A 24,211-nucleotide genomic window follows, 5' to 3' on the forward strand; every position below is an offset into this window, starting at 1 on the left:
ACCAAATAAAAAACTAAGACATGCTTGAGTAACTTTCTTATCCATGTTAATTATTTGCATAATTCTGAAATATTAAACTGCTCCTAAATCACTTTAATCTTAAACTACAAGTAACCTTGCACTAAACAAATTCTTTACCTTGTTGTTTTATGCCGAAGATCAACTATGACATCTACATCAGCCTTAGAACAATTGGAAAGTAAAAGTGTGACTGGTACTAAACAAAGGCTATGGAAGAAAAATAAACAAAAAGTTATATATCTTTTTCTTCTTAAAAACAATTTTCCTGAAAATAACACTTAAGAGTATGTAACAGAGCATAAGCTCCTTAAAAACAATCGGATTCAAGAAGAAAGAAGATCAAGTTCCAAAATCACTCAAGACAAATTATTCTGTAAATAAAAATACAAATATATTAATACAATGACAGTACAATGTTATCTCCTGTCACCTATTCTTTTTCTATTCTCATACCTCTACTGCTCTGTGTCCCACCACCATGACCAAACCTCCTACTGTCCCATTTCCTCTCACATTTCTACTTGTTTTCTGAAACCCTCATTAAATTAAGAATGTTTCCCTATATCCTCCATCTCTTCTTTTTATGTTTCTACATCTTTAACTGTATAGTACTCTCAACAATGGATGCTGTATTTCTTCCAACATCTTCCATATCTTGGGGTGGTTGATGTAGTTCTTAATGCTTTCTTCCTACCACCTCTCCTGTAAAGATGCCTTTACTCTTTCATTATAAACAACCTTGTGGTTTGTATTCGTTTTTTCTGTCCCCATTCTAACAAACTAACACAGTGACAGGAATTCAGTAGAGCTGGAATTCTTTGCAGAAGGGGGAAGGAATGGATATTTTGGAATATTTGAGGTAAAAATGAAGCATGTGTAGGTATGACCATCTGCTTCACCTCCCATTTGTGAATTCGTCTGCTCTACCAGTCAAGAAAACACTTAGTAAGACACTATTCTCATAATTTTAAAAGTGTTAGGGTAAGTTTGTTTTCTTCCTTTCAACTCCAAGTCTTATCATCATTTTTAACAACTTCATTGTCTAGGCAGATGACTCATTCAACACCTTCCCAAATCCTGGACCTATCATCTCCATAATCTTCAGTACTACTCAAAATTCAGCCATACAACTTCCATGACCACACCATGATTTTTTTCACATCACATTAGACAGCTATCCCTAACATAATACTCAGTCACCCCACCTTGCCCACAATCTCCTATCTCTTCGGATCTCCCAGTTATACTCTCTCATCTGTTTTTCAGTTTCACATAGACACCTAATCATTTGATCCTTCATTTCAATGGCTCTCAATCTTGGTTCCGTGATAACTATGAGTACTGCTTAACAGTTATTCACTCCCAATACTTCCCACTGTGGGACTGTGAATCATCCTTGTTGATTATGGAAGTGAGGCTATTTGGCCAATGAAGTATTAATATCTTTGATGCAAGCAAAAGCCTTAAGTGTGCTTTTGCAATTTGGCTCCCTTGTTATACTAGCAACTGCTCCTTTGGACTGGGCCCCAAATATATGTGGCACAAACATGAACTCAAGTTTCTTCAGGTGTCAAATCCAACCAACCACAGACCAAAGGAGAGCTTCAGCCAAATTATCAACCCGCAGACCCATGAGTATGGAAATAAATACCTTGTTATAAGCTACTGATTTCTGAAATGGTTTATTAAGAAGCAATATTGTGACAACAATGACTAATATAGATGCACATGGGTATGATCTGAAGACATTTTAAAACTGGAAATGCCTGTATCCTGCTTCCCGAGAATCTGATTTAATCAGCCTGGGCACTGGAAATTTAAGAAATTCCCAAGTGATTCTAATGTGCAGCCAAGGAAAAAACTTCCACATTTTATCCTTGAACCTGTCCTGTTTTCACGTACTTCCATGTACAGTTTTGATTTTGGAAAGCTTCATTTAACCCCTCTTCTATTTTAATCAAATCTGACCTGTTTCACATAGATTGTTTAGGGCTTTTTAACTCCAGTAGCAAGATGTAAAGAACTAAACATCCTAGCCTCTAAAGGCAGCCAAGGTTTTAACCACTAAGGTTAAAAAGAAGCGCCAAGGGTATTCAGAAAGTACATGAAGTAGAACAGGTTTAATCAACAGAGCTGAAGTAGAAGACTGAGTTAAAATAAATCATGGTATCAAAATTGCTCATGGAACTATATAAAGTTCAATAAGGATAAAATACAAAACTTCTTTTTTCACTTATGGTTGCATATTAGGAACACCTGGAGAACTTCAAAAAATCCAGATGTCAATCCCTGGGCCAATCAAACTGGAACCTCTGAGGGTAGGACTGAAGCATCCTTCAGTATTTCTTATATTTTCCCAGGTGACCCTGCACTCATCTCTGTCAGAAAAAGGAACACAGAATGAGTACTGGGTAACATTATGACCATGACAAAAACTTAAGACCACAAGTATTTTAAAAATAACTTAGGATAAAATTTTTTAAAATTCAACAAGAGTAAGTGCTGGTGAAGGTATCAAGCAGAAGGAATTCGCATATGTTGCTATTGGGATATGCAAATTAGTAAAAACCACGCTGGAAAAGTTCCTAGGAAAGTATGCAAAAAAAAAAAAAAGGCAAGTATAGATGTACAAGGAAAGGTGTAGAAGAATATTCATAGCAGTAGAATTCAAAATAGTTCAAATCAGAAAACATTCTATGGTTGAACACAGTGGCTCATGCCTTACTTTGGAAGGCCAAGGCGGGCAGATCACTTGAGCCCGGGAATTTGAGACCAGCCTGGCCAACATGGTAAAACCCCAACTCTACTAAAAATACAGAAGTTGGCTGAACTGGTGGCATATGCCTGTAATCTCAGCTACTCAGAGGTCGAGGCATGAGAATCACTTGAACTTGGGAAGGAGAGTTTGCAGTAAGCTGAGATCATGCCACTGTACTCCAGTCTGGGTGACAGAGTGTGACTCTATCTCAAAACAATTTTTTAAAAGAAAAAGAAGGGAAAAAAAAGGAAAATATTTTAAAAGTCCATTAACACTTAAGTAGATAAACTAATTCTGGTATATCCAAACATATTCATAGGCAATGAAAATCAGTTCTTCAGGTTCATACAATGGTTGACTCTTACTAACACAGTATTAAATGGAAGAAGACAGATATACAAATATACTCTGCATAATTCTACTTATACAGAGATGATTACTTAGGTGTTAGCTTTGAAAAAAAAAAAAAACACGGAAAAAATAAAGAGAGAGAGAAAGAGACAGGGTCTTGCTGTTTTGCCCAGGCTGTAGTGCAGCGGTGCAAACATAGCTGACTATGGCCTCAAACTAATTGGATCAAGTAATCCTCCTGCCTCAACCTCCCAAGTAGCTGGAACTACAGGTGTGTATCACCATGCCAAGCTCTAAGTTACTTTTTAAAACACTTTTTCTCTTAAAGTCACGGTCAAGGTCTTAATTTTGCTAAGTACTCCTTCTGTGCATACTCAGCTAGCATCTTCTCAGCAGTTATCCTAAAATTTCAGTTTTTTTCAAATTCTCTACCCTTTACTCTTACCTTGCTCTTATAACTACCCCCTAAAATGGAGGCACTCCATAATGTGTAAGAAGGTCCCTTCTTTAGCCCAAAGCAAATCCTGTCATTCTTCATTGCATGTATCTTATCTTTCCACCTACTAAGGATTCTGTTACTTTCCCTGTATCCCATCATTTTCTTCAAGACTACAAACATCCACATCTTGCCTAGTAAGAACAGATACTCCCTAATCCCTCTTGATAGCCCAGTTTCTTGAAAGGATGGTCAACCTAGTATCTTTACTTTCTTACCTTCTATTCACTTTTCAACCTATGTCAGACTCCTGTCCCCCATACAGTGGCATTTCAAAAATCATGAAGATCTCCTTATTGTCAGATCCAGTAACCTTTCTGCCCATTTACTATTTGACCTTTCCGTAGCATCTTAAAACTACTAACCACTTCTCTTAAACTGCTCTCACTCAACCTTTGAGATAGTTTCTTTTTACTACAGTAAACAATCCTTGCACTTTAAGAAAAAAAAAAAAAAAAGGAAAGAGAGTTTCTTTTTAAATTGGTCTTTTCTTCCTCATTTTTTAATTGCTCCTTTTTCTTCAGTCTTCTTCATAGGCTTCTTTTTCCTTAGCTTCTTTCTGAGATGTTACTGTTCCACAGGTAACCATCCTCTTTTTTTCTATTCCCTCTATATCCCCATCCCCATCCAGGGTGATTTCACCAAAATTCACACCTTCAATTATACTTATAGATTGTTTCTAATAGGCTTCTCTCCATCTTTTCTAATGTTTGCAGAACTGGCAACCTTTTGAAGTGTTGCCTGATTTAGGACTTCTTATTTTTAGAATTTTAGAGGTTTATATATTCAAGCTATTTATCAAAATTACAAATATATCATATTTGCCATGAAATTTAGTACTTAATAAATCTTAAGCAACTGATATTGCCTAAACTTGAACTGTTTGGTTCAAGTATTCTGTAAACTCAATAATATTATAAACTTCTTCTTCATATTTGGGTTAATGTCATTGCCAAAATAAATAAATAAATGCATGTGTCAGTGTGTTGTAGAAAATTTTTAACAAAAACAAAGCTCAAACCTTTTTTGATGAAATGGATGATTAAATGATTCTGGGTAGTGAAGACTCATTTTAATGAGACTAGAAAGCTGCTCTACTGATGGTCTTGAGGAAACTGTACTGTTTTCTGGCCTGAAAAATTTCAACAGTTCCATTTCTGGTGGCTCCTGAAAAAAGAAAGGAAAAAACACATGACGATAAAAACACTTCCTTGTTTTTTTTTTTTTTTAAAAAGCACAGTTTATACATACAAAAGTTAAAATTAGCAGAGATAATGTAATGCATGAACAGTACTTTTTCTGCTGTTAAGCTAATAGCTGCTATCATTTGCAATATAATCCAGGATAAAAACATCAGTATCTGGAATCATTTATATTCATGCCTCACTTACTACGTGTTGGAGTTAGACTTGAATCCCAGTAGCCTTACATATTAGCTCTGTGATCTTGGATAAGTTGCTTAATACTTTAACAATTAATTTCTTCATATGTAAAAAGAAGCTGCTGACAATAATAATTTCAAAGATTGTTGTGATTCTCATCTGATAATACTGCACAGGACTTAGGAGTGCAGACATTCAATTGCATAGCACCTGTTTTAATAGCCGAAAATCTAAAACTGTCTTAATATTTCATTCTGAAAATATCCTGATACATTTTATAGATTACAGTGCTTCAACTATATTAGTTGAAAGTTAAAATGCATGTAAAATGTCTTAACATAGCCATTTGTCAGGCACATTATGACTATTTCAGTAAATAATCATTATCATCTAAATGAAAATAGAGGTTGGGCATGTGGGATCACACAGGTAATCCCAACACTTTCGATGGCTGAGGTGTGCAAATCACTTGAGGTCGGCAAATCACTTGAGGCCAGGAGTTGGAGACCAGCCTGGACAACATGGTGAAACACCGTCTACTAAAAACATAAAAATTAGCCAGGCATGGTGGCACACACCTGTAATCCTAGCTACTCAGGAGGCTGAGGCAGAAGAATCACTTGAACTCAGGAGGCAGAGGTTGCAGTAAGCCAAGATCGCACTACTGCACTCCAACCTGGGCAACAGAGTGAGATTCTGTCAAGAAAGAAAGAAAGAAAGAAAGAAAGGAAAGGAAGAAAGGAAAGAAAGAAAGAGAGAAAGGGGGGGGAGGGAGGGAGGGAGGGAGGCAATGAGTGGGGGAGGGGTAGATAGAAAGATGAAAGAAAGTAGAGAAACATTCCATTTCTACTATTATTTTCTTTCTTGGTTATTTATTTTCTATATCTTCCCTCACCACCCAGGAGAATATCTGATTTATAATTTTCTGATAGCTGAGTTTGATTTTGATCTATACCAGCAACTGGCAAACTAAAGCCCATGGGCCAAATCCAGCCTGTGTCCTGTTTTAGTAAAGTTTTATTGAAACGCAGCCACATCCATTTGTTTACATAATGTCTAGGACTGATTTTTTTACTTCAATGACAGAAGTGTGCAATTATGACAGTCAATCTGGCAAGCAAAGCCTAACGCACTTCCTGGCGTTTTTCAGATTAAGTTTGCTGACCCTTTATCTACATAGTTGCAAAAGCAAGAACTAAATTTGCTGGAAATAAAATAAAAGCTGGCACTGCTTCCAGATTCATCCCATTAACAAGTAACAAATTAACCATATTATATTCAAGTAACACCCTGGGGCTACTGGTAAAACAAAGACGCAAACAGAAGAGTTTATAACCTAGTCAGTGGTAATAGATAAGCATATAATCATACAGCCATGTAATGATTATTGTAATTATTTCTAGAAATCTAACCCACAAAACATGCAAAAAAAAAAATATGATCAGTTTCAGTTCTGAAACTGATATGACATACACATATATGAAAACTGACCAAAAGTATCATACAGTAGCCAAATAATGTTTAATAGCATGTTAAAAATACATATATTTAATGCTTATATTTGCATAAGCATGGAACATTTCTGGAATAGAAATGGAACTTGAAAGGCCCGTCATGGTGGCCCATGCCTATAATCCCCGCACTTTGGGAGGCCCAGGCAGGCAGATCACCACAGGCTGGGAGTTCAAGACCAGCCTGATCAACATGGAGAAACTCCATCTCTACAAAAAACACAAAATTAGCCAGGCATGGTGGCGCATGCCTGTGATCCTAGCTACTTGGGAGGCTGAGGCAGGAGAATCACTTGAACCTGGGAGGCAGAGGTTGCAGTGAGCTGAGATCATGCCATTGCACTCCAGCCTGAGCAACAAAAACAAAATTCTATCTCAAAAAAAGGAGCTTTACAATAGATAACTTCAAAAAGTGGCCCCGAGGAAACAAAAGCAGCATTTGCTTATATTTGATCTTTTGTTTTAAATATTTTATCTTTCCAATTGACAGTTTATGGATATTTTATTTTTTGCAATAAAAACTACTACTTATAATAAAAATTTTTTTTTAAAAATCAGATAAACCAGGGTATATAAAAGAGAACAGAAATGTGATTTAAGGGGAGACAGGAGAAAGAAACTATCTGACACAATGTAATGGCCTTCACCTGTGCAATGTGGGTGGAAGTATTTGCATTTTAAGAAAGAGGAAAATTAATTTAGAAATGTTAAAAAAATTGAAGAAGATCTTTTTTAAGTGACAGAGATAATTCTATTTTGATCTACTGTGCTATACTGGTTTGGCAATTAAATTTTCCTTCTGCTAATGATATGACTTAAAATTACAATTTTATATACCTGCTGTTGCCTAAACAGAGGATTCAGATAATAAAAACTTCTACATGCACCTCATAGGGTTGTAACTAAGTACTGATGTGAACCAACACTTGACAAATACCAAATACTTAATGAATGGTATATACTATTATTATTTACTTATGTGGATTACTTTATCCCCCAACATCAGATAATGTTCTCTAGCTGAATGTACTTTTTTAAAATTTATTTTTAAAAAATAAACTATTTCAGACTTTTTTTCTTTAAGAGACAGGGTCTTGCTATGCTGCCCAAGCTGGTCTTGAACTCCTGACCTCAAGCAATCCTCTCACCTCAGTCCCCCATGCAGCTGAGACTACAGGCATGTACCACCACACTCAGCTTGTTTCAGACTTTAAGGAAATTTAGACTGGTCAATTAGAGATTCAAACACAAGACTAGTATATTATTGGTACACAAGCATCTTGGTGTATGGATGGGCTAGTTGCCTGCTTTTCACAGGACTCAAAACACAATGTTTATATTGGTGATTTTTACCTTTGGCCAAGATGTGTTATTCAGCCTTATGGACTCAGATATTTAATCCCACTATTTTCTCAGAGTTAAGTTATGGTGACACGTTAATCACAACAACATTGTTAATATGGATGAATGCATAAAGACAAAATGCGAATATAATCATGTATAGTGATAAATGTAACTTGCCACCAACTGACCAAATTCCACAGACTTTCTGTGGGTAGACCATTCAGGAAACAACGTTTCAGAAGACTGATTGCCAAGCATGAAATCAGACAAGGGATATTAATCAGTTAACATAAATGTTGACGGGCATCAGCCTGATCACCTGCACAATGAAGAGACTACAGAGACACAAAATACTAATGTGGGTAAGCAAAACATACCTCATGACAATGGCTGGATGAATATTGGCAGTCTTATTTTATTCTATAATTTTATAACTGACTGACTCCCCTACTGATGGACAGTTTCTTTCTTTACTTATACAAGATGAGCAGCCCAAATCCAAAGATCCAAAATCTGAAATGCTCTGAAATTGGAAATGCTGCAAAATCCAAAAATTTTTGAATGTTGACATGACAGTCACAGGAAATTCTCTGTAGAGTATTTTGGATTTGAGATTTTCAGATTAGGGATGCTCAACTAGCAGGTATGTGACACAAATATTCCAAAATCAAAAACACTTTGGGTCCCAAGCATTTCAGAGAAGGAATACTCAATGTATCTTCTTATTTTTTCTCAGGTTGAATTCAATTTGTGTATGACTAGGAATGCTCTTTCAAATCTTGCATATTTCTGCTCTGATCCAGCACACAGTCTTTAAAAAAAACGCAAATGAATCCGTTTAGAAAAAGACCTAAAAGTGCAATACATGTTCACTGCAAAAAAATTCATGCACAAAATTGTAAGATAAAAAGTAAAAAGACTTTCCTTTTATAAATTCTTAAGGAAAAAAATTCTAAAACACTAAACTTATGGGTTGTATGTTTATCTCCAATACAATCAATTTAGCAAGCACTAATATTTAAAAATAAAAAAAAAATTATAATCTCTTTCTTTCTGTAACTGCAACAACCACTCATTGAAACCTGTAGTTTATTAAACTATATCACCTCTTCTCTCCCTTTTCTTTTTCGGTTAAAATTTTACCATTCATAAAGTGAGCTGAATGAATGTTTACATGAACTTAATATGTAGTAAATGCATAACATAAGCACACATATAAGTTCCGGAAACAGAATATTTGCTAAAGGAAATAGATTATGTTGCTACATTGGTAAAATAATTTTGTGTGGAGCATTCCCTATATTTACCCTTTATAAGGCAGAACAAAAATTAAAAGACATGTTGATTACAGAACTGTAAAGTTGAAAGTTGTAACCTTAAAGCTTATTGTGTACTATCTATTAGTATGACTGAGCCACTCATATCCAGTTAAAAAATATTTTTGGTTTCTTGAAGCAGTGGAATAAATTTCGTAACTCAGCATTCTTTATTCATTAATTTAATAATTACCAAGTACTTACTATGTGCTAGCATATCCTAAGACGTTGTAGTAAAACAGTAAATAAAGCAAACAAATTCAACCTCAATAAATAAGTCTACCTGGGTGATGGATGGAGCAATGTGAAAACTAATAAAATTTCAAATCTTCAATTAGTAGATATCAATTTTCTCTCAGAAAATTTTAAAACTGAAAGTTATTATGAAATATTATAGCTGTACTTATTTCACAGAGTCTCATTTGTAAAACAGAGAAAATTCTACCTGCCCTGCTTACAGAGTATAAGGACCAAAGGAGAAAACAAGTCACTTTGTAACCTATAAGAAACACAAATTCAATATGCTCTCAATCAGTTTGGGTACATTTCCTTATGTTCTGGCACCATAAAATCTTCTGGCTCATCTAGAATCAACACCATTTTTCCAAGGAACCCTGGCTTCTTTTGTTGGAGAACAGTCAGTAAGTTTTAAGCTGATATTATTCTTACGAATCAAAAAACTACAAGTATACCAAACAATATGGATAAATTTCACAAACAAGTTGAATAAAAGCTGAGGTAAATATTGTATGATTCTATTTATATAAATCCAAATCAAGCAGCTTTGCTCTTGACTTGTAAGTCAGAAGTGACTAGAAGTTTGGTCTAGAAGAGAAAGATTCCTGATCAGAAAGGAACAAAAACCAGAACTTCTGGGGTGCTGGTTACGTTCTATTTCTTGATCTGGGTCCTCAATTGCAGTGTTCCTCGGTTTATGAAAATCCAATAAGCTGGCCGGGCGCGGTGGCTCAAGCCTGTAATCCCAGCACTTTGGGAGGCCAAGGCAGGTGGATCACGACGTCAAGAGATTGAGACCATCCTGGTCAACATGGTGAAACCCCATCTCTACTAAAAATATGAAAAATTGGCTGGGCATGGTGGCACGTGCCTGTAATCCCAGCGACTCGGGAGGCTGAGGCAGGAGAATTGCCTGAACCTAGGAGGCGGAGGTTGCGGTGAGCCGAGATCGCACCATTGCACTCCAGCCTGGGTGACAAGAACGAAACTCCGTCTCAAAAAAAAAAAATCCAATAAGCTATTTACTTTAATGTATTTATGCTACACTTTAGTAAAAAGTTCAAAAGTGTATTATTAATATATTCAAGTAACCAAAAAAATACACGCTATTATTTGAGACTTCTAAATTATAATGAATACATTCCTATGTACCACCTGTCAGGAGAAAAGCATGTGAACAATGGCCTTAAAAGAATACCTACAACCAGAAGCTAATTTACTAAAATAATATTTTGAAGAGTTTGTCCCTCTCTCCCAGCTTAACAGTAGCAGTAAGTATTTTCACAATCAATGCTGAATTTGTGAATGGCAATTTCCCAATAAGGATTTGATTCTATTTTATGAATTCCACAAGAGATGCAATGTACAAAGTACTATTATCCTTGTTTTATATGTGAGTAGTAAACCAACAGGTGCACCAGGTCAATCTGAACATCTTTGGGCTCCAAATCTATTACTCACAGAATGATGAAACTCCCTTATCTCCCAAGCTTAGCTAATCATATAAGATAATATAAAATATTTCAAAAGTGACATAAAGAGAACTAAAAGGGATATACTATATACAGTATGTAAAATGGGAATATACAAGAGTAGATTTTATAGAAAAACCCACTCTGTTTCATTTTCTAAATGCTGTCATGCGATTGTTTGAAATGTTCCAAGTGATCAAAACTTTATGATATTTAGGACTAAAACTCAGAATTTTTCTATTAATTGGAGGGAGGAAAACATTTCTTAAAGTAAGCAACAAACGTGGGGTTAAATTTTATATCTTCATTAAATATAATAAAAAATTACCATTATGTAAGCACCAAATTAAAAAACTAATTCTAGTCACATAATCACCAATGGATACTAAAACTAGTGAACTTAAGTTTGATAAGAAACCAGCCATTTAGGCCAGGCGCAGTGGCTTATGCCTGTAATTCCAGCACTTTGGGAGGCCCAGGCGGGCTGATCATGAGGTCAGGAGTTCAAGACCAGCCTGGACAATATGGTAAAACCCTGTCTCTACTAAAAACACAAAAATTAGCCAGGTATGGTGGTGTGCTCCTGTAATACCAGCTACTGGGGAGGCTGAGGTGGTAGAATCACTTGAACCCAGGAGGCAGAGATTGCAGTGAGCTGAGGTCACACCATTGCCCTCCAGCCTAAGGTATAAAGCAAGACTCTGTCTCAAAAAAAAAAAAAAAGAAACCAGACATTTATACCACCTCAAATCATCTCCCTACAAATATTATGAAAGGAAAAATAGTAACTTGACTGTGAATTAACATGGCACCACCTTAATTAAATGATCCAACACTGATAATAATGAGACAAATTAACATCATGTGCGTTCTTATGCAACACATCACTTAGCATGAACTTAATCTAATGATGAGGAGACAGGAGAAAAACCCAAAGAGTTATTACTCTAGAAAATAACTGGCCCAAGCTCTTCAAAAATGTCAATGGTATAATCACGTCATAATCCTGGACAGAAAAGAACAAATACTTACTTACAAGGATGTAATTAAAACCTTGACAGCATTTGAATATGGATTGCATATGATAGTACTGCATCAATGTTAAATGACCTGAATGTGATAATACTGTGGATTTTTTTTTTTTTAATGTAAGAGACTGTCTTTCTTCTTAGGAATACTCAATGAAGTATTATATTTAGGAACAGAATAACAGGATGTCTGCAATTTACTTGGGAGTAATTGAGAATGATTAAGGGAAAGAAATTAATACATATGTAAACAAAGGACAACAAAGCAAATAATGTAAAATGTCAACCACTAGTAACCTGAATGAAAATTACAAGAAAGCTTTTAACACTATTCTTGAAAGTTTTTCATAAGTTTGAAAATTATTTCAAAATGAAAAGTTGTCAAAACTAATGGGGAGGTACTTTAAGGTCCATGGGTGAAATAAAAAATAATAATAATAGATGGGGCCTTGAAAATTAAGATCCATTATTTATAAACACAACACAGGGCCAGTGTTTGAATTACTGGACTAAATGTGCTTATATATTTTATTCATATTTGCCATAAAAATTTTCAGTAAGATTAAATAGTATTTTAGAAAAAATAAGAAAGCATATTCAATGATATCAGCAGCTGCTACACAACTGCAGAGGCCACCTTTTACATATTACGATATTCCCCCAGAACTCTGCAATGATATCCTGTTATAACAAGAAAATAAAGAGATATGGTTTCTCTACTCTTTTTTTTTTTTTTTTTTTTTTTGAGACAAGAGTTTTGCTCTTGTTACCCAGGCTGGAGTGCAATGGTGATCTCGGCTCACCACAACCTTCGCCTCCTGGGTTCAGGTAATTCTCCTGCCTCAGCCTCCTGAGTAGCTGGGATTACAGGCACACGCCACCATGCCCAGCTAATTTTCTGTATTTTTAGTAGAGACAGGGTTTCACCATGTTGACCAGATGGTCTCAATCTCTTGACCTAGTGATCCACCCACCTCGACCTTCCAAAGTGCTGGGATTACAGGCTTGAGCCACCGTGCCCGGCGGTATCTCTACTCTTAAGCAAATCAATTCTTTTCATACCTATGAATTCCAGAATCAATACGGAAAGTATCTTAGGAAACCCCAAAAACCATAACTGGATCTTAATATTCTGATAAAGGTGCTAGTGAATTTTAAAATCAACTTATGTTCACTTTTAACTTTAGTCATTCTTCTGTCACCAACACACATTCCAAATATCAATATAAAAATCTGAACATGGCGGTATGTAGCAGCTCATGCCTATAATCCAAAAATTAGCCAGGTGTGGTGGTAGACATCTGTAGTATCAGCTGCTTAGGAGGCTGAGGTAGGATCACCTGAGCCTGGGGAGGTCAAGGCTGCAGTGAGCCATGACTGTGCCACTGCACACAAGCCCGGGTGAGAGACTGAGATCCTTCAAAAAAAAAAAAAAAGCTGAACAAACCTGACTCCTTCCTTCAAAAAAATACAAATGCCAAACAAAGAAACAACCCATAAGTTCACCAGAAAGCTCCAAAGTGAACTATGTTATCACCTGTTTCTGAGGATATGAAAATGCTTCTTTTCCTATTGTGCGAAGAATAACATGATGTTGACCTTCCAAAATAAGCTGTTTACTGTCTTCCACAACGTATGCCTAAAAAATGCAAAGCACAAAACGTTACCCTGCTTAACAGTAACCTCAAAAGTAACCAACCCAGTATTTGATAGAAAGTGGAAATATTATGGCCAATATCTATCAATTATCAACACTCCTGGCAATGTCATTACTTCCACTTTTAGTTATTCATTAAATCAATAAATTATCTATACAAAAAACAAATCTTTTTTTACCTCAATATAACACAGTTGGCCTGGATATTTGAGAGACACATCATAAAATCTTTTCTCACATTCTTTAGAATTATTAAGAAACTACTTTAAAAGAGCTGTGCCGTAACACAAGCTTTTTCTTTACTGAACTATCAATATACAGGCAAGAGGCTTATTCTCAGTCTAGCTTCTGAAATGCCCTGGGGTTTATCACATAGCTGAGCAAAATCAGTGAGTACAATCATAAATCCTGTAAGTGGAAATCTTACATCCATAAATATAAATATATATGCTTTTTAAAAAGCTTTCTTCTTCCAATATAGTGAGCTGATTTTATCTATATTAAAATACTTTTTATAGTTTATACCTCTTCTCTCCCTTGAATTGCTTCTATGCTGTGGAAAATATAATCTACAATAGCTCTGATTTACTGTTATTATCATATTATGCAAATACAAAGGCCTAATTTTTTTTGACAAGCCCAATATTTTTACTATTAGATTGAAAAGATAGAAAATTACTCTGTGAAAATGCTATCAAAGTTTCTAATTGTTTACTTTCAATTTCTGTACTTATCATGGACAAGGGACAGTTTGCCAACCACAGAAAAACTTTTGAGTAGTGCTGCAGTAAGACATAAGATGATTCAAGACCTGCTCAGCATCTTTATTTGCAAAACCCAGAAAGGCAGGAGAAGTTACACACCTGACAGGGTAATCTTTAATCAAGAAGGAGTAAGAGGTAATAGATAAGGTTCTGAGACTTGTCAGATGTCTTTTCTGGTGATCCTGTAGCACTGAGCAACAGTCACCCATAGCCATGGCTAATTCTATAACACATCCTCCTGCTTGCACAAAACCTGAGATTTTTAAAACCAACCTTTATTTTTGATTAAGATTGTTTAGGAGTTGTACTAGTCCCGTTTTCAACTTTTTTTTTTTCCACGAAAATGTCCGAGCTCTTGGTTTTCCCCTGAATCTTATTTTATTGAAGAGTCCTAGGCTTCCTGTGCATCTTACTCTACAACTTTAATGACTTCTCAAATTTTCTTTAATCTAATGACTCATTTTTGCATTATTTAGAACTCTATAAAACAAAACTCTACCAGTCATTTTCTCCATTGAGTAAATTATAAACTTATCAAGGTACTAGCCACTATCAAACTTAATATCCCATTATTTAATCTATTCAAACTTCCATTTCCCAGCTGAGAAGCATCACAATCTTAGATAACTTTCTTTATGTGATGAGTACTAGCAGTGGGCTTTAGGTTCAGGGCCATTTCTTAAAAGGGCCTTTTCTTTAGGTTCAAGGCCATTTCTTTTCCCTATCAAAGAATACCATGCACTTCACAATGAGTACAAATACACTATACAAAACCTTGTCTCAGAAATATTATGATTTGCTACGTGGCATAAACCTGTGGAATGCAGCTGCAAATGCTAAAGGTCTTTATATACTTATATGATTCTAAGGTTCAGAAGCATTTGATTTCAAGCCAATAATGTGTAACTGATCTCTTCAACATAAAACACCTTCCATAATCAACAAAAGTATCAATTTACTTAGCAGATTTCATTTAAAACATGAAAAGTCAGCTTGGTTTTAAAAAAGTTTATTTGAAAACATGGTTTAGTTAAAAAAAAAAAAAACACCTTATAAAACTTCTGAGTCAATTTAAAATACATGTATTAATCACCTATTATAAACATGTCTCTATGCTGGCTCTTGTACCAAACAACACAAAATCAAAACCTTGGCACAAAGTTCTGGTGATTATTCTTGGACAAGATCCTTAATTTCACTGCAGAATCATTTTTAAAAATAGGTAGTACATGCATATGATACAAAGGGGTATAATGTAACAAATAAGATTCCTCCGCAGCTAACTTTTAGTTTAGCTAACTTTAGGGAATAGGAATGTCTAAATAATTTCATTCTGGTCCACCATGTGTGAACTTTATTTGGATCTGATTTTTCAACAAGCTAAATAGTGTATTTAAATAATCTAGAAAAAAACAGAACACAGACCATCAATTAGATAATTAAGAATTATTATTTTGGTTGGGAAAGATAATACTGTGCAGTTATATTAAACAAAAAAGTCTTCATCTGTTAAAAGTACATACAGAAGCATTTACAGATGAAATATTTTGTCATTTAAAAAGCACTACAACAAAATGTAAAAATTTAACAATTTAATAAAAGGAAAGGGAAGGTAAATGGATTATATGAAATATGAATAACAAAAAATTAGTGATTGTTGGAGCCAAAGTAGTGGGTTTCCAGAGGTTCATGGTGCTATTTTTTCCCTCTGTAGAGTGTTTGGAAATGCCCCAACAGATGAATACCACCTGCTTTCAGAGCTTATCATGTCTACAATATTCTCTGTAATACACAAAAATAACAGTAACACAGAAGAATGTTACCCAATTCGAATGAATTCTTTTTGTCGGACCAAAAAAAAAAAAAAAAAAAAAGGCATTACAGCCAGGCGCAGTGGCTCATGCCTATAATCCCAGCACTTTGGGAGCCCAAAGCAGGTGGATCACGAGATCAAGACCATCCTGGTCAACATGGTGAAACCCCATCTCTACTAAAAATACAAAAAAATTAGCTGGGCATGGTGGCACACGCCTGTAGTCCCAGCTACTTGGGAGGCTGAGGCAGGAGAATTGCTTGAACTCAGGAGGCGGAGGTTGTGGTGAGCCAAGATTGCACTCCAGCCTGGGTAACAAGGGCGAAACTCTGTCTCCAAAAAAAAAAAAAAAAAAAAGGCATTATGTAACTGTTAAAGTTTCAATAATGAAGCCAGAAAAGATAAGCATAAAAAATATAAATAGCAATATACATTAGTTCTTCAGCTTAACAGTCAAGTATCTGTAAGTGAGCCTTGCTGAAATAATTAAGTAGCACATACCTTCCATAATATGACAATATTCAAATCCACCTCACCGCATTTTTGAATCAGTCTCACAGCATCCTCTGTTGACTGTTTTTCTGTATGCACAGGCAAGTGAGCTTGTGGTTTTTTCAATTCAGAAGATAAACTTCGATAAAAGAAGTCTGCACATGGGGTTGCTGAACTTATTATCTGTTAAAAGAAAATCACTTGTCTTCATAAATGCTTTTAATTATGTTCTGTCAAAATTTATTTTGTATAACTTTAGTTTAAATTAAATATATCCTGCCAAAATTTGTATTTCTATAACTTACATATACCCAAAAGACTTATTCAATAATTCTTGTCAATGTAGTTGAATATAGGAGCCAACTGAACATCCAAAAGATTTGATACAAAACAACGTAAATTTTTTTTTTTTTTTGAGACAGGGTCTCACTCTGTCATCCACACTGGAGTGCAGTGGTGTGATTTCAGCTTACTGCAACCTCCACCTCCCAAGCCCAAGCAACATTCCCACCTTAACTTGCCGAGTAGCTAGGTTACAGGTCCATGCTACCACACCCACTTTATTTTTCTATTTTTTGTAGAGACAGGGTTTTGCCAGTTTCACCATGTTAGCCAGGGTGGTCTGGAACTCTTTTGAGCTCAAGCACTCGCCTGCCTCGGCCTCCCAAAATGCTGGGATTACAAGCATGAGACATCGTGCCCAGCTGCAAGTTACTCTGAATCTTAAAGCTGTCACCCCAAAACAATTAAACTACACTCCCATGACATCAGCTTTGACGTTCCAAGTATACAGGGAGGATGAATAGGTATTGCTAAGAAAACAAAACGTTGGGCCGGGCACAGTGGCTCACGCCTGTAATCCCAGCACTTTGGGAGGCCGAGGTGGGTGGATCACGAGGTCAAGAGATTGAGACCATCCTGATCAACAAGGTGAAACCCCGTCTCTACTAAAAATACAAAAATTAGCTGGGCATGGTGGTGCATGCCTGTAGTCCCAGCTACTTGGAAGGCTGAGGCAGGAGAATTGCTTGCACCCAGTAGGCAGAGGTTGCAGTAAGCCGAGATCGTCCCATTGCACTCCAGTCTGGGTAACAACAGCGAAACTCCGTCTCAAAAAACAAAAGAAAACAAAATATTGAAAAGCCATATTTAAAAATAACAGAAATATTTCCCATTTAAATCCTAGGCAATATCCAATGAAGCAGAATGCAAGTAGAATCATTAGCATTAACTTGGTTTTCATGTTTAAACAATGGAAGCATGAGAAAATAATTTTAAATGGACTCAATTACAGGATTTCTCTTTATTAATAAAATAATATGCTATATAATAATATCTTTACATTGATGGTTTCCTGTATTACAGGCTATGTATATATTATGTAGATATTAAACTTCAAGTTAATTATTAAAGTATTAAATATTAGTAAATATATACATTTTTCTCCTTATGTGTGAACTTCTTCTGGTAAAACACTGTCCCCATAGTTTCTCATTTATCTGTAGTGCTCGGCAAGTTCTATTTATTCAACCAGATTCTTCAAATTAAAAAATGTGTTTGTGGCCGGGCATAGTGGCTCACGCCTGTAATCCAAGCACTCTGGAGGCCAAGGTGGGCGGATCACCTGAGGTCGGGAGTTCAAGACCAGCCTGACAAACATGGTGAAACCCTGTCTTAAAAAAAAAAAAAAAAAAATTTAAAAATTTTAAAAAAAGTGTTTTTGGTTTTTTTTTTTGAGATGGAGTCTCGCTCTCTCACCAAGCTGGAATGTAATGGGGCGATCTCAATTCACTGCAATCTCCACCTTCTGGATTCAAGTGATTCTCCTGCCTCAGCCTCCCGAGTAGCTGGGACTACAGGCATGCACCACCATGCCCGGGTAATTTTTGTATTTTTAGTAGAGATGGGGTTTCACTATGTTGACCAGGATGGTCTGGAACTCCTGACCTCGTGATCTGCCTGCCTGCCTCAGCCTCCCAAAGTGCAGGGATTACAGGCATGAGCCACCACGCCTGGCCTGTTTCTGCCTTCTTCAATGCTCTTACACAAAATTATTTAACAACAAATACAATAAAAATTATAATGTAAGAGTCCTGCTGATGTTTCTAGGGATTTAAAAAGTTTTTAAAGAAATAATAATAAAAAATAACTGAAGTCCTGAAAATTCAACCATTCAGAAAGCACTGTATCTCTGAAAGTAATGCATGTTTTGAAATTACTGAGCTTTTAGAACTTTAAGATATATCTAAATAGCTGTTTCCTCAAATAGTAAAAAGAGAGCAATGATGAGTCAGATGAAAGCATATGATAAAAAGAAGTGCAAAAATATAAGGATGTTTAGAATTATCAAGGAGATGAGCACAAAGAAGAAATCATCCCATTAATAGTATAGAATTATATGAACTTTTATACCCTAGATTCACTATTTTTCAAAGCAGGTCTCTACTTCAGATTATCTTCATGGATAGCTTAAAAATACATACTCCTCAAGTCCACCCAAGATATAATCAACCAGCGCTTTAGAGGTAGGTAGGTAAAGCCTGTATTTTTCTAAAATCTTCAAGGTCCAATTATACTCTGCAGGCTAACAATGTCAACCTCACCTAGGAGCTTTTAACGATTTAGAACCTCAGGGTCTACCCAAGTCCTATGGAATCAAAATTTGCATATTAACAAGACTTCTGATAACTTATACATATTTTGAAACTTTGAATACTACCGTTCTAGGATACTTTGCTGTTGTTCTTGTTTTTTTAAAGAGACAGGGTCTTGCCTTGGTCTCTGACACCCAGTCTGGTCTTGAACTCCTCCTGCCTCAGCCTCTCAAAATGCTGAAATTACAGGCATGAGCCACCACACCTGGCACTCTACATAACTCTTATATATAAATAGGATGGTATATCACTGCCATAGACAGTAATAGCTTTAAAATCACAATAGAGCCTGATGCATCTACCTTATTAATCTGGGTCTCAGAATGATATGATATGCCAAATTTCAGAGGGTTATCATCTATATGTTCCATTGTGACCACTTTCCCTAACAGAGAAGTTCTCTCACATAACCGTGCTGTTAAAAAAAAAAAATCCCAACAGCTATTCTTACTTCATATGATAGTCTCAAAAGAAAGTTAAGTTTAAATAACTACTTAAAATGGTATAGTCCATTAGCATTTTTGGTTTGTTTTGGGAATTGAAGGCAGGTTGCAAAACTCAATAAAGTTGAGGTGTTTATCCTCCAAAGAGATTGGGGAGGCTGGGTGTGATGACTTACACCTGTAATCCTAGCACTCTGGGAGGTCGAGGCAGGCAGATCGCTTGAGTTCAAGAGCTGGAGACAAGCCTGGGCAACAGAGTGAGACTCTGGTCTCTATAAAAAATTTAAGAACTAGCCGGGTGTGGTGGCTGATGCCTGTAGTCCCAGCTACTCAAGAGGCTGAGGTGGGAAGATCATTTGGGCCTGGGAAGTCAAGGCTACAGTGAGCTGTGATTGCGCTACTGTACTCCTGGGTGACAAAGCAAGAAGACTCTGTCTCCAAAAAATAGAGTTTGGGAATTACTGCGACAAGTCTTGCCAAAATTGCCAGATATGCCATAACTATGACTTTTAAAATCAAACACTACTATGCTTACTTGCATACCTGTTCATTTCCAAAGATGATGTCTGCAAAGGTATATTTTTCAGAGGACTGTGTGGCTGCTAAAAAACAGGGGAAAACAAACTAATCATATCACTGGCATAAAATGTAAAATGACCATTTAGTAAAGTGTAAAAGTAAAGTGAATTTACCTTCTTTTTCCTCACATCTTATTGCCTTGAAGCAAAACTTTCCCTTCTCTCTACTGGCAAGTTTGGCATCTGGAAGAAAATGGAAATTTCAAAGATGTTTCTCAGTTCATCACATGATAAAACCCAATTCATTATTTACACTTCCTTTGTCAAAATAAAAAATAATTTGTAATTTTAAATAATGTTTAATGAAGAACATCTTTGCTTTTATCTCAATGAAGTGACCTCTTAAAAAAGATTAATTTCAATTTTCTCAAAATACATATCCATGTGTACATACATATATATATATATATATATATATATATATATATATATATTCATATATGTGACATTTCAGATAAACAGAAAGTTTGAAAGATTAGAACATGGGGACTAGAAAGCCCATAATCTCGCCACACTAGCATTCATTTCCTTTTAGTATGTTTCATATGCATGATTTATACCACCATTATTATATGAACACATTCTGCTATATGTTTTCCCACAACTGCAGGCACTTTTAAAATTGTACTTTAAGTACATTTCTGGTACATATTCTTTTGTTTGAAGGTTATATAAACACAAAAATTCACAGAAAAGCCAGTCAGTGTGTAGATATGGCTATTCACAGATAAACCCACCAGTGGTAATGGAAACAAAGAGAAAATTCCATATTCTCATCTATTTTGTACTGATTAAATTTTTTTTTTTTTTTCTTTTTGAGACGGAGTCTTTCTCTGTCGCCTAGAATAGAGTGAAATGGCACGATTTTGGCTCACTGCAACCTCCAACTGCTGGGTTCAAGCAATTCTCCTGCCTCAGCCTCCCGAGTAGCTGACACTATAGGCGTGCCCCACCACGCCCAGCTAATTTTTGTATTTTAGGAAAGATAGGGTTTCACCATGTTGGCCAGGATGGTCTCAATCTCTTGACCTTGTGATCTGCCCGCTGTGGCCTCCCAAAGTGCTGGGATTACAGGCATGAGCCACCATACCCAGCCCTTGTTGAATTTTTGACAGTAATCATGTACCCAAGCACTAATTTTAAAATAAAAAAGAAAAGAAAATACAAGTCTAAAAGATATGGAAGGGAATAAAAAAAATGGAAACGACTGGATCAAAATGGGTAATTTGATTTATAGTTAGGTGAACTAATGAAATCACAATTTAATGCTCAAAAAGTTAATCCTAATAATCTAACATTGTGAAAAACCAAGTAATAAAATTTCAAAATTTATTATGTAGCAGGAAAAATGCACAAACCTTTGTTTTCAGAAAGATTTACAGATTTCTGTAACTTCCAATGTTTGCTACTACTTGATACTTGCACTACATGGAATTCTTTAACACCTGCTTCACTCTGTTAGAAAAAAAAAAGACAGGAGAATCATTCTGGATTTAGAAAACTAAATCAGAACGTTCCAATGAGAACAAAATTCAGACGATGCTACCAAAGGCAATGTCAATTAACATAAGATGCAATTACAACATACATTTAAAAAAACGTTATTTAAATCCCTTTCTACACATTTTCAGAGACATGAATATTTTGTACCAGAAGTATTTTCAACTATAATGCACATTCAGTGGTAAATTTTAAAATTTTGAAAGGAACTGAGTTATTAAAGTCTATCACAATGAGCTGTTGGTAGTATTTAAAAGATTAAAAATTGTTGTCAATTTTTAATCAAAATTATGGCATTTTCTTTTTTTTCTCTACTCAGATATTCTTACTAGGTAAAAAACAAGCAACAAAAACTCTCAAACAGAATCCTAATATATGGTCAGTACATATGAAATTATTTAAACAGCACGTAATTTTTTATTTTCCTAAGAGCTAATCTGAAATTATTAAAAGGTTCTCAATCTGACTATAAAAATATTGATTTTTGGGGGGAGATCACCAAAGTATAGCACATTAACCCTAAATATTCAAGAAAGCAGAGACCTTACGAATTTATGAAGTTAAAGAACATTACAGAATTAAGTAATATTTCAAATAAGTACCTGAACTGAATCAACCTAATGCTAAGGTCCTATTTTAAACATGAGATCACACTCTTGTCTTCAAGAATATTTATTTTTAAAGCCTGGCCAATATGGTGAAACCTCTTCTTTACTAAAAATACAAATAAATGAGCCAGGCATAGAGGTGCATGCCTGTAATCCCAGCTATTTGGATGGCTGAGGCATGAAAATCACTTGAACCCAGGAGGCTGAGGTTGCAGTGGGCAACCTGGGTGACAGAATGAGGCCCTATCAAAAAAAAAAAAATTCATTTTTATATTAGAGTGCATAACCAGGAATGGCAATATTTTAGAAATTTATTATATAAAGGAATGGTACTGTTAGAAACGTGCAAGTGAAGATTACCAATACTGAATGTGATATATTAACAGAACTTCACAATTCAGTAACATCAATAGATCTCAATGGTGAGACTACAAAGCACTTTATAAGATCTTTTAGAATTACTAGCAAATGGAACTATATAGCATATCAGTGTGCACCATATTAATGTCAGAAGATCTGTTTATTTGAAGAGAGACTAAGGGATAAAATTACAAATCCAATGAAGAATTAAGATGATTTCACACTATTATTCTACATGAACACTCCTAAAATCCCTAGCTTATGCTGTCTTGCAAAGGAGAAAAAAAAAAAAAAAAGAACACTACTAATAATTAAAGAAATACTTCAAATATAATTAAAAACGAAATTTAGTTTCAAACCAACTTACAGTATTGGTATTTTCTACATCCACAAAGACTAGCATATTGCCTCCTCTGCCTTCTTCATTTTCAAGAGAATTACTTCTGCAGACAGTGGCCCGTACATTTAAAGACCGACTAGTACAAATAATTGCAGTGTGTCTTAATATTCTGTGGCTGAAGAAAAAAAAAGCACATTTAATTGTAAGAGTCTCTATGTAATAATTATCCAATTCCAAATAAAGATTTTAAAAATTGATCACTCTCAGGACCATTTATACTCTAAAAATCCATAGAATACATTAAGTAAAATTATACAGCCTAATTCCAGTTCAATTCTTTCTATCCAATTTGGAAGGAAACTACTAATCTCCCTAACTTTTTGCCCTGCTGACAAAATTCATCTGCATAACACATAAAAATAATCTTCATATGGTAATGTTCTTATTGTGCTTCTTTCTCTTTTTTGAGATGGAGTCTTGCTTTGTCGCCCAGGCAGGAGTGCAGTGACGTGATCTCGGCTCACTGGAACCTCTGCCTCCCAGTTCAAGCAATTCTCCTTGCCTCAGCCTCCTGAGTAGCTGGGATTACAAGCGTGTACAACTACACCAGATAATTTTTCTATTTTTAGTAGAGATGGGGTTTCACCATATTAGTCAAGCTGGTCTCGAATTCCTGACATTAAGTGATCCGCCCACCTCGGCCTCCAAAAGTGCTGAGATTACAGGTGTGAGCCACCATGCCCAGCTTTGCTTCTTTCTAATAGTGGTTCTGAAGCTCCTGAATGACTACTAAATAAAATGCAAACGTTAACCTAGTATTCAAAACTCTTCGCCATATAGCTTTACATTCAAAGGTTTCTTCCCCTTCTTCTACACCAGTTTTGCACTGTGGTTGAACTAACTATATTCAGTTTCTAGTCTCTAATTTGTAAATCTTTATTCATATATACAGCTGCTCCCTGGAATATCCACTACTCTCTTTCATACCTCTCCCTTGATATTCAAATGCTAAAATCTTTTTTTTTTTTCTTTTGAGACAGAGTCTTGCTCTGTCATTCAAGCTGGAGGACAATAATATAATCATGG

The 24,211-nt window shown here is 35.5% G+C and overlaps 1 protein-coding gene across 31 annotated transcripts in view; it reads right to left on the minus strand.

The window, feature by feature from the left end:
- Positions 1–24,211, minus strand: part of TRAPPC8 (trafficking protein particle complex subunit 8) — a 115,361-nt gene that overhangs the window by 2,293 nt on the left and 88,857 nt on the right. For all 31 annotated transcript variants that reach the window (XM_078347952.1, XM_078347949.1, XM_078347942.1 and 28 more), the window contains 8 exons: positions 23,153–23,300; positions 21,676–21,772; positions 20,432–20,500; positions 20,283–20,341; positions 16,652–16,825; positions 13,454–13,555; positions 4,648–4,793; positions 139–228 (listed from right to left, as the gene is read on the minus strand). In XM_078347952.1, coding sequence (XP_078204078.1) covers positions 139–228; positions 4,648–4,793; positions 13,454–13,555; positions 16,652–16,825; positions 20,283–20,341; positions 20,432–20,500; positions 21,676–21,772; positions 23,153–23,300 — 885 coding nt within the window. The remainder of the gene's footprint in view (positions 1–138; positions 229–4,647; positions 4,794–13,453; positions 13,556–16,651; positions 16,826–20,282; positions 20,342–20,431; positions 20,501–21,675; positions 21,773–23,152; positions 23,301–24,211) is intronic.

The sequence above is a fragment of the Callithrix jacchus genome, chromosome 13 (genome assembly GCF_049354715.1).
Source record: "Callithrix jacchus isolate 240 chromosome 13, calJac240_pri, whole genome shotgun sequence".
Lineage (NCBI taxonomy): Eukaryota > Metazoa > Chordata > Mammalia > Primates > Cebidae > Callithrix > Callithrix jacchus.